The 10,853-nt window shown below is 37.9% G+C and overlaps 1 protein-coding gene across 2 annotated transcripts in view; it reads left to right on the forward strand.

Annotated features, from left to right (window-relative positions):
• The window catches only part of TLL1 (tolloid like 1), a 200,401-nt gene that overhangs the window by 140,086 nt on the left and 49,462 nt on the right, over positions 1–10,853 (forward strand). For both annotated transcript variants that reach the window (XM_029910666.1, XM_029910667.1), the window contains exons 9-11: positions 343–458; positions 7,270–7,372; positions 9,084–9,200. In XM_029910666.1, coding sequence (XP_029766526.1) covers positions 343–458; positions 7,270–7,372; positions 9,084–9,200 — 336 coding nt within the window. The remainder of the gene's footprint in view (positions 1–342; positions 459–7,269; positions 7,373–9,083; positions 9,201–10,853) is intronic.

Genomic DNA, 10,853 nt, shown 5'->3' on the forward strand with positions numbered 1-10,853 from the left:
AATTCAGAAAGTTGTACAGAAATAAAGTATAATTTTGCCAGGTGATTGTCAGCCATGAAATTTTTTAAGACTCTTGCAATTTTGGTTGTGTCAGCTGCACAGCACATAAGTGAAAGGGTTCATGGAAAGAAAAAATTATGTATAAAACCAAAATGTATAGCAGACTGGTTTAAATCATTGCTTTTGACTAAATCATAACATCACTAGACCACTTTTCATTCTACCTCTGTACTGAATCAAATCAATTCTAAATAAATATTATAAAGGAGACACTTTTTCCTGTGTACCTTATATTTATAAGACACATGAATTTCTGTTTTTACCATGTTCTGTTTCTTTCAGCATGTGGAGAAACACTGCAAGAATCTACAGGCAACTTTTCCTCTCCAGGATTTCCAAATGGTTATCCTTCCTACACACACTGTATATGGCGAATCTCTGTTACCCCAGGGGAGAAGGTACTTAACCATTATTTCACCACCTCTGTCCCTCAAAATAAACACAAGCATTCCTTTTCTAAAAGATATTCTCCCCTGATTATTTAGCTTTTCTTTTTACTTTTTTTTTAAAGTTTGCATAATATCAGGAACCAATTCAATCCCTTGAGCCAATATGTTACAGACTTTGAACTGTAGGCAATTGATTTGATTTTGGCCCATGGGATTAGACGCTCAAGGTTGTTGCCATCTGATGGTTGTTTAAATGAAATAAGTTCATGGCTTTAGTCCACTTCTTAGTAGGTAGATGTTCATATCACAAAAACCCAAACCCCATCAAAACTTGCACCCCCATTGACAGCCTCAACCTAAAGGCAGAAGGGTTTAATGGGCATGGAGTTTCAAATACCTTCTCATCTGCATGGATGATCCTTCCAGGATGGGGCTGAGGCACACTGGTTGTGCAGCATGGGGAAACCCAGACTGACTGTGCAGCCTACCTAATACCAGCACTTTTAATGCAGTCAGTGGGTTTATATTTGTAAATTGAATATAATACAATGGAAAGTAAGAAGAAGCTACAAGAGTTTTAAATGTATCATTGTAAGTGTTCTCTGGTGGTGTTCTAGTGGAGAATTTGTATACCTTGATTTCAGGAGTTTGTTTCATTGTGAAAGTTTGCATGATGCTGAAGCAGAGTCCAAGTTCTCAGCCTGGGTGTAAATTTTAGAAAAAATGGATCGAGAAAATTATTGGGCTGGTACTAAGTAGGGGAAGGAAATGAGGCTTCCTTTCGCAAAGTTTCTGTGATATTAAAGGCACAAGCCGGCTCTTCTTTTCTAGGGCATTCCAGCTTTTACCATATTTTGTTCTCATTTATTTACTAGGATATTGATCTCCCTCCAAGTAAACAGTTTCAGTGGGATGAAGGGAGGTATGGAGAGTTTTCCCACAGACAAAATGTGCAGAAAAAAATACACAAGTACATTTTAAAGAGATGGAAAGGGTATTAGGAGGGCAATATTAAGCAAACTGATACAGCTTTGAAGAGAGAGCTATAAGAACTAAGAAGCACCCTTCATACTACAGTAAAAAAAATCCCAAATCCACCATACTCCACCAGATATTGCATTCAGGCCATGCCCTGCTCTCCCATTCCTTCTCTTAAAACAAAATTACTATATTCTTAGTTCTCTCAAGGTCTGTGTCTCTTCAGCCTAATGAACATGTTTGTTTTCTGATGCACTGATAGATCCCAGAGAGATGTGAGAGCTATTGCCATTGTTATGAATAAAAGCAAAGCCTTTTGGAATGTATTACTCCTCCTGTTGGCAGGCACGTGAAACAGGATGAAAAATAAGCAGTCTCAAATGTTCGGAGGATGTTGGTGGCACTGCAGGCTGGTAGGGAGTGGCAAATAAAAACGGCTGAATAGGAAAAGGTTTGCACAAAGGAAGCAAATACATCTGGAGGGATAATTTTACATCCCCACTACCTGCACTGCAACACAGTTAATGCTATCATCGCAAAAATTTAATGCCCTACGTTCTTTTCTTTTCTCCAGTAAAATAAATAAATATATAAAGTTTTAGGGTTTAATCATTGCTGTTTTGTTTAACTTAGAAAGCGGTTCTTTCTGAGGATTTCTAGCACATATGCAATTTCATATGACTGGCTCTAAGGACCTTAGGTTTATTATAATATATTTATAATGTTGTTGCAGAGCCCAAAGGCCCCAACTAGGATTGGGGCCTGTTATGCTAGACATTGTACAAACTCATAGCAAGAGAGAGCGCCTGTCCTGAAGATCTTACAGTATAAGAAGACAAAAAACAGATGAAGGACAGAGAATGATTCCCTAAATATACTTTGATATGACATATAGTATTTATCAGTCTCAACTCCATCATCAGGCTCTGAAACAATATCCATTGATTTCTGTAGCAGCTGAGAGCAGAATATGTACATTTTGTGTAAGTGTTCCAGGTATTAAAATCAAAGGATTCATTTCTGCCTCATTTCACACTAAGTTGTACCTTACTTGAAATAAATGGGAATACTTGTAGAGTAAGGTACTTAATGTGAGCAAGGGTTGGCAGAATCAGGGTCTAAGAATTAATTGACATACACAACACAATGCCTCAGAAACAGATATTTAGGTCCATTTCATCAAAAATATATGGATGATGGTAGAACAGAAGAAGTGAGGTTTTTACCCACGAAAGCTTATGCCCAAATAAATCTGTTAGTCTTTAAGGTGCCACCAGACTCCTTGTTGTTTTGGTAGAACATCAGTCTCTTATTTCATTGTATTCCCTATGAAGGAACAAGTGAGACATAATTATGTTTGTATTTTACTTCCTTTGCTTTTAAACACTGAAATAAATGGTACAATAATGTTAAGTGCCATTTGTTTTGGGATTTTGCATTCATACTCATTTGCCCGTAAAATAAGATGTGACCTAATGATAGACTGAGAAGTCTTAACTCCAAACTTCCTGGCTTCTCGCGCTCTGGTTTCTTTGGACTGAACTGTATATTGTTTCAACATAGTTTGATGGGAGTTTTGGTGGGGTGTTACTTTTTCCCTATATTCATTCCAGAATCCACACTGACTTATGCTAACACAGATCCTCTATGAGGTCACTGGTGGTAGGAAATTAAGAGGGATGAGGTTGCAAGGGTGGTATTGGTAACAAACACTGCCATCTGAAGGGTGAATCCCTGCTTTCTGACTCCGAGGATTTAGTTAGCATAGGGGGCTAAACTGTACCATATGTACAATATGCAATATTCAATATTCTCTATTTTTCCTTTAGCCTTTATATGGATGCTTAAATAGGACAACTAATCCTCAGCTATTATGAAAGTAATATTCAATTAAAAAAAATCCTTGCAGAAATATATAGAATAGCCCTGTTTCCACAATGTATTTTGTTCTTTCTCATCCCAGCAAATAAGAGGTGTGATATATTATTCTATTTGAGGCTGCAATGGCATGATTGACTTTGCTTACGTAACCAATAATTTCTTAATTGTGCTGACAAATGTTCATTGATTGTCCTTCTCTGGAGACTTTCAGTCATCCTGTCCCCTTGAACTGTTGTTCTGCCTTGTCTCCAGCTCTCCAGATTTCTGCAGAGTTGCAAAATGGAACCTTAAATATATTCATGTTGATTTCTGACCACGAATCATGCCATTTTTAGCTCAGTAGTTCAACAGCCATAAAACCTAATACAGTAGCATTGAAGGAATCCTGTAGAAATATTACAAGAAGCTATAGTTCTGATATGGTGTGTTTCCCATAACAAAGCTCTTTGTCATCTCATTCATTGAGTGAATAAAATGTTAAAGTTCTTCATTTTCTCTTTGAATTAGACATTTATAAATGCATCCTGGGTCTTATCAACACTTGCATGTTACCTAATGGAAAGAGATTGTTAGAACTAGTTTTCCATTAAGACTATATTTACTTTTATTTTTGAAGTTCATGGAAAGGCGATTCAACATATAAAAAATAGATAGCTGAAGTATGAAAATATAGCTAAAATATTACCTAAAACTTTATATCTTCCAATGCAAATAATTAATACAATTTCTATGAAAAGATGTTAACTGATAGTGTAATAAAGAAAAATGTACAGCAGATTCAGGAACAATTGTGACTGATTTTAAAGTATTCAGTTCTGATCCCTAGGCTCAGGTTTTAAGCCTAGTATATAATTTGATTAATATTCCCTCATTACAGATTTTAGCTTCTGAAATAACTACCGTAGAACCTCAGAGTTATGAACTGACAGGTCAGCAACACAACTCATTTGGAACCAGAAGTACTCAATCAGGCAGCAGCAGCAGCAGAAAAAAAAAAAAGGGAAAATACAGTACAGTACTGTGTTAAACGTAAACTACGAAAAAAATAAAGGGGAAGCAGCATTTTTCTTTTGCATAGTAAAATTTCAAAGCTGTATTAAGTCAATGTTCATTTGTAAATTTGTGAAAGAACAACTGTAACTTTCTGTTCAGAGTTATAGACATTTCAGAGTTATGAACAACCTCCATTCCCGAAGTGTTTGTAACTCTGAGGTTCCATTGTATGACCCGGAATTCCTACAACTGTTCATTTGTGAGATGATGAAATAAGACCTAAATGTTTTATGTTTTCCAGTTTATCAAATTTATACTGAAAACATTAATTCTTTGCTTGCAGATTGAGGAATTTAATGCTAGTTTCTGGCTGTCCCATACAGTAAGGGGGAAGGGACACAAAGATCACGTAAGGACTGGTCAGATTTGTTGCAGTCCCTGCACTTTTAAAGGGGTGCAGGTCTGTTTTCAAGATGCTTTCCACAGAGTTTATAATATCCCTAAGTGGATGGGGAGCAGGCAGAAGCATGCTCTGTTTTCACCCTCTGCCCCAAACTGCCAGCCAGCGAAGCTGGACAGCTGCACAAAGCACTGCTGCACTCATTAAGTGGGCATGGCAGTTCATGTTCCCTGTAGCACACCAGGGAGCTCTGGGAAAGGGTTTCTGATGCTTACCCTGGTGCTCTGAACCACCCCTGTGCAGGGCTGTGTTAAAGGCACAATCTAGCCATTAAAAGATGGCTAGATTGTGCACCAGTGCATTTAGCCTTGATTTTGTTTAATCCCATTGTTTCATTTTCTTGGGGAGGTTTTACCCAGTGTTTTAAATGAGTGTCTGTCTAACTTTTTCCCCAGTACTGCCTAACTTTTAAATTGGGCTATCCAAAATAAGAAAGAAACCAATTTTTCTTTACTTGAAACTTCTTTCCTTTTCTTGGTATTCAATTGCTCTCAGTCACTTATATTTAAGCTGTATATTAGTTTGCCTACAATATCTAATTGTTTATCTTCTATTACAAGATCAAGTTGCCTGGGAAAGATTGTGATTTGTGGATAAATACTGTATTGTATGTTCCTTAAAAAGAGACATATAGTACACCTTGAAGCAATGAAAATAAACCTTTAAGTGACTATTTGGGTCCGTTGTTCAGATTAAAATGTGTTTTTTTTCTCAACACAGTTGGAGTAAGACAGTTCCCTGACAGTTTTAAATGACAAACGCAGCTGGTACTTGGCTGCCATGGGAATATATTGTAGTAGTGTGAAATTTAAATTAGTGCACAGTAGCAAATGTTTCCTCTCTAACAGCATATTTAAAATTTGAGTACCCAGTATTAAAGTCACATGACATACACAAAAATGGTCTGTAGCACAGGGTCTGTAATGACATTTTCTGTTGTGCAAGTATGCTTCGGATCAGTCTTTTTGTTGAATATTTTTGGTAAGGAATTGGCGAGGTATTGTTTTAAAAAGACTTTTGATCTCTTAAACAAAATGCAGTTGCAAGAAAATAAAGTGGGCTGCTTTCCCCATTGCCCATTGGGCCCAATTTTACCCTTATTTACATGTGTGTAACTCCCACTGAAATCATGAAGAGTTAACCATATGACGTGGGTGCAGAACCGTTTCCAGCGTTAGTTTGAATGTTCAGAATCAAACTTCCTACATTAAAAAAAGGAATAAGGGGAAAGAAGGAAAATGAAAGCTAATGAAAGCCTATGAATTCTAGAAACTATTTTACAGACTAAACTTGCAATGAGTGATGCTTTATCTTCTTGTTATGCTGACCTTCTCTTAAATCTGACCTGGTTGTAAGAATCATTGTTACGTGATGGTGCTTTTGCCTTTATCCCCCTTACAAAGTATGTTAATTTCAGGATACCAAAATAAGTTCTAAGTGAAACCAAAATGTATTAACTTTGACCTTAGCAATGGATTACAGTAGTATTTCTTTTAATGCTCCTAATGCTTTATGTGTTTACAGCCATTATTTCACAGCAATGCCACCACTACAAGAGAGAGATACTTAGCTTCACATAGAGTAGGCCAGATTGCTAAGGCAGTGCTAGTGAGCTAGGAACCAACCTATGGCCATTGTGAATGTGTGGCCTCAATTAACTATTTCAGTTGAAAAGCTACATGTTATGATGATATAGGGTATAATAATTCTGGAGAAAATGGGATGCTCTGATGCATTATTCTGAATGCTCCTCCAGCAATGCTTGTGTCATTAACTAAAAAAATGTGTGTGTATTTATGGATGTACTCAGTTCTTTTCAGCGTGAGTCAGAAGCGGCAAGTTCTGAAGTTTCACATATACACCAAATTCTGATATTGCTAAGTGAAACTCTGTTATAAGTTTATTTAGGTTTTGTTCAAAAAGTGACAGTGTATCCAATTTTTTTTTAAATGGTGTTGTGTTCAACATGGGCCATGTCATCACACTGAATGCACATCCCATAGTTTTTGAATGTAGAGCAAGTTCTCAGAGTAGGAAGGGAAAGAGAATCGTGGTGATTTTATGTCCATAAATGACATTTATACCCAGGGATGTTATAAATGACCCAAAGTCCTCTTCACTGAATGGAACAAGGCTTGGGATGAAGTAATAGCCAATAATGTAATGTGATGATGTTAGAACAACATTTTACTGTATTGTCACTTTCACATTTGGATTTCTTAGTAAAAACACTCTCGAAACTGTTAAGCTAAAGTGGTCAACCTTAAGCCTGCCAGTTTACCTTACACAAAGTTACATCAGTACCTGTAGTATTCTCTTCTACTTACTATAGTAAATAACTTGGATACTGCCAAAGGACTAGCTATTTAACTATCTAGGCAATTGGCGAGACTTTAAGGGTGATCACTATGACTTTGGTTTCACAGTATATTGGTTGGGCTGTCTATATTCTAGTGCTAACTACAACCAAGTTAATTATATGGCATGCTGTTCTCCTCTGCATTGCAGATTGTTTTAAACTTTACTACAATGGACCTGTACAAGAGCAGTCTCTGCTGGTATGACTATATTGAAGTAAGAGATGGCTACTGGAGAAAATCACCTCTGCTTGGTATGAAATTGTTTTCCCACTCCGCTGTTGTTCAATGTATAGTTTGCATGCAGAAATTGAACTCCTTGTTTTCTATTCACAATAACTTTGCAAATCTTTGAAAAACTGCAAAATGCTCAGGAAATATAAATAAATAAAATAAATAAAAATTCCCCTTTCAGAAAACAAACAAATACAAAAAAACAAAAAGGAAATAAACTTTTATCTCAGTGGAGCAAGAGGTTATTAAGTAGATGCTTGAATCTGAGCATGACAAATAACTATGTGTGTACTTAAAATAACTGCTCATTCAGTATTTCTGTGTTTTAAATATCTAGGTTGCTATAGATTTGATGATAGAACTTTAGGAATAATTTTTGGAGTAAGTAGTCAGTGGCGCATGCACTACCAGTGTACATAATTGGTAACTGACTTGCTGTGACTAGAACACCAGCTGTAAAGTTCTACTCATCAGCTTTGTCTCTGTAGTTTTTTTATTGTGGTTACGAGAGGAGAACTTTCAGTTTGAGTAATGGACATTCAACGCACCAATATCTTCTTGCAAGTCAATAATGCAGCCCATGAGACACCCCTTTCATTAAAAAGATAGAGGTTTAGCTGGGAAGATTTGAAACTCCAACATGCCATGCTCAGGCCATGGCATGCTGGGACATGTAGTGTGTATTGCATGCATGCACATCCTTTTTAAAGGCATAGGTACTTATTGCTTCAGGTTGTATTTCAGTAGAATGTAGGCAAACAACAACAGAGTTGTTAAACTGTATTATATATTTTTGGCCTTTTTAACTAATAAAATTTAGGCCAAAGCTATTCTGTAGAATTTGAGAAATATATTGCATGCTACCACAAATACAGTAGTGGTATTCATGTCCATGTGATAAAGTGCAGATCCATATGATAAATTATATATATTATGCATCTTTGTCCAGCATACTTGCAGTCTACCCACTAATCCCATCTACTTCAAAAAGCTGTCATTTTTAAATTTAGAAAAAATATATAGAGAGAACATTACCATTTTTTCTCCCACAAAATTGGAATTCTTCCTCAATTTTTGCTGACATTATTCCAGTATGAGGTCCAGGATGCATAATGCTCAATTCTAGATCAGTGACAGGTTTGAAGTATGATATCGTTTGACTCATTATGGTTAGAAAGAGGAACACCCTCTTGCCCCCCAATCCCTCTGAGACTTTTACATGTGGTCTCATAGTACTAAAGGAGCCTGGGAATTGTGAAAAATAGCACCAACAATATTATAATAAAATCTCTCTATCTCTCTACAATGTATTTTAAAGCATTTTTATTGACTTTAAATGTTCATGGTTGGAAATTATGGGGGGGCGTCAGGCAACGGGGGGGGTCAGACAATAATTATTTAATGATAGTAGCTGTTGAGAATTAAAAAGTAAAGATTTATAACCATTAAACCCTGTCAACATCATATGTCAAAATGTACAAAGTAAATATTGTTAAATCAAACTCTAACAACTTCTCAAGGAACATTTTTTCTTACTTTGCCTTTCTGTACATATCTATTATTATCAATGGAAATATTTTTGTTGATTTGTGTGTATGGTGAAATCAGCATTTACTGATAAAAATTTAATCCTTCCAAGCCTGTTTATAAAGATAAACCCACATGTAAGTGCTTGTAGGATTTGGTCCTGAAAGATTACATAAAGTATGCTTATTCATTGCTTGTTTTTAGGCAGGTTCTGTGGTGACAAACTACCAGAAGTACTCACATCTACTGACAGCAGAATGTGGATAGAGTTCCGTAGCAGCAGCAATTGGGTAGGAAAAGGTTTTGCAGCAGTTTATGAAGGCAAGTCACTATGAATATTAAAGATGACTTAATCATATGGATAACGATTAACAAGAAACACATTAATATCTTGACAAATGTGGGCATTGATAAATAGTTACATTAACTTCATCTGAAATTAGTTTCTTACTTTTTAAGAAAACACTTTGGTTGTTTTGGTATGGGCCATCAACTTCACAGATGTATAATTTTGAAATTGCCAATATGATCTCATTACAGACATCATCCTTTCCAATAACATCAGTAATGGTGGTCATAAGTATATCATGCACATTTTTAAATTCTTAATTAAATGGTAGTTGGAAACTCTCTTAAACTTTCTCAATAGATTTTGAGATCTATTCTTTAGCACATACCTACATTTCTGCACCGAGCTTACCAAACATAGGGAAATTTCCATTTTCCTTTAGTTCAGGTGTATTGAGTCCATTTTGGTAATGACACCTTGGAAATTTAATGTGGCTATCTCTTTCTCATGGGAAATTTTGGGAGCGGGGAGTTTTGCACATTTCTTGTTGGATGTCTTGTTTAAGAGGTAGCGTTGAAGAGAAAATGTATTTAATGTTTTGTTCTATACTTCCCCACCTTCCTTCACAAAATCTGGTTCTGTTCTTGCATGTACTGTAGTTTAAGTAAATGAGAACGTTAATAGATACCTTCTTGAAATACCAGTGAAGCCCAGTTTAACACTGTTTAGTAGAAAAGAGTAGCTGTTTAGTATATGAGGGTAGGCCCCAATCCTGAAAACACTTATGCATTTGAGTAACCTTACTCATGTGAATTGTTTCACTGAACTCAGAATGTTTGTGTTTCCAGGAGCAGACCGTAGTTTGTAGGAAAAGATTCATAGATGTAGAGGATGAAGTTTCTGTCTCAATATTCTGTTTTACTGAGGCTAATAAACTACATATGGACATGGCTATTGATGAGAAATGTATGTTACTAGGGTTACCATTCGTCCGGATTTACCCGGACATGTCCTGCTTTTTGTGTTAAAAATAGCGTCCGGGAGGGGGAATTTGTAAATCACTAAAAATGTCCGGGATTTCCCCCCCATGCAGAGTGAGGCGCGGCTGGGAGGGCTGCAGGAAATTCAGCTGCTCGCATGGGGCTCTGGCAGCCAGAGCCCTTCCCCCGCAGCTTGCCGGGCTGGACTCCGGAGCAGCTGTAGAGCTCCTCCTCCCCCCACTCCCTCCCTGCATTCTGAGCCGGCCGGCCTGCCGGGCCATTCGCATCGGGCCTCGGCAGCTCCTCCTCCCTTGCTGCCCAGCGCCCCACTCCGGCAGCACTGGGTGGGGTGGGACCGGGTTGTGTGTTGTGCTGGGGAGCGCAGCCACGTGTCCGGCTCCGCACAGAGCCCAACACCATGTTCTGAGTGGCAGGGTAAGGGGGCCAGGGGGCAGGAGAAGGGGCAGGGAGGTTCTGGAGGGGGCAGTCAAGAGACGGGGGGGGATCGGGAGTTCGGGGGGGGCTTTTTGGGGGGGGTGGAGAAGGTTTTGGGCAGTCAGGGTACAGGTAGGGGGTAGGATCCTGGGGGGGGCAGTTAGGGTGGGGGGGGTCTCAGGAGGGGACAGTTAGGGGATAAGGAACAGGGAGGCTTAGGTAAGGGGTGGGGTTCTGGAGGGCAGTTAGGAGCAGGGGTCCCAGGAGGGG

The sequence above is a fragment of the Terrapene carolina genome, unplaced genomic scaffold (genome assembly GCF_002925995.2).
Source record: "Terrapene carolina triunguis isolate 2854851 unplaced genomic scaffold, T_m_triunguis-2.0 Scaffold66, whole genome shotgun sequence".
NCBI lineage: Eukaryota > Metazoa > Chordata > Testudines > Emydidae > Terrapene > Terrapene triunguis.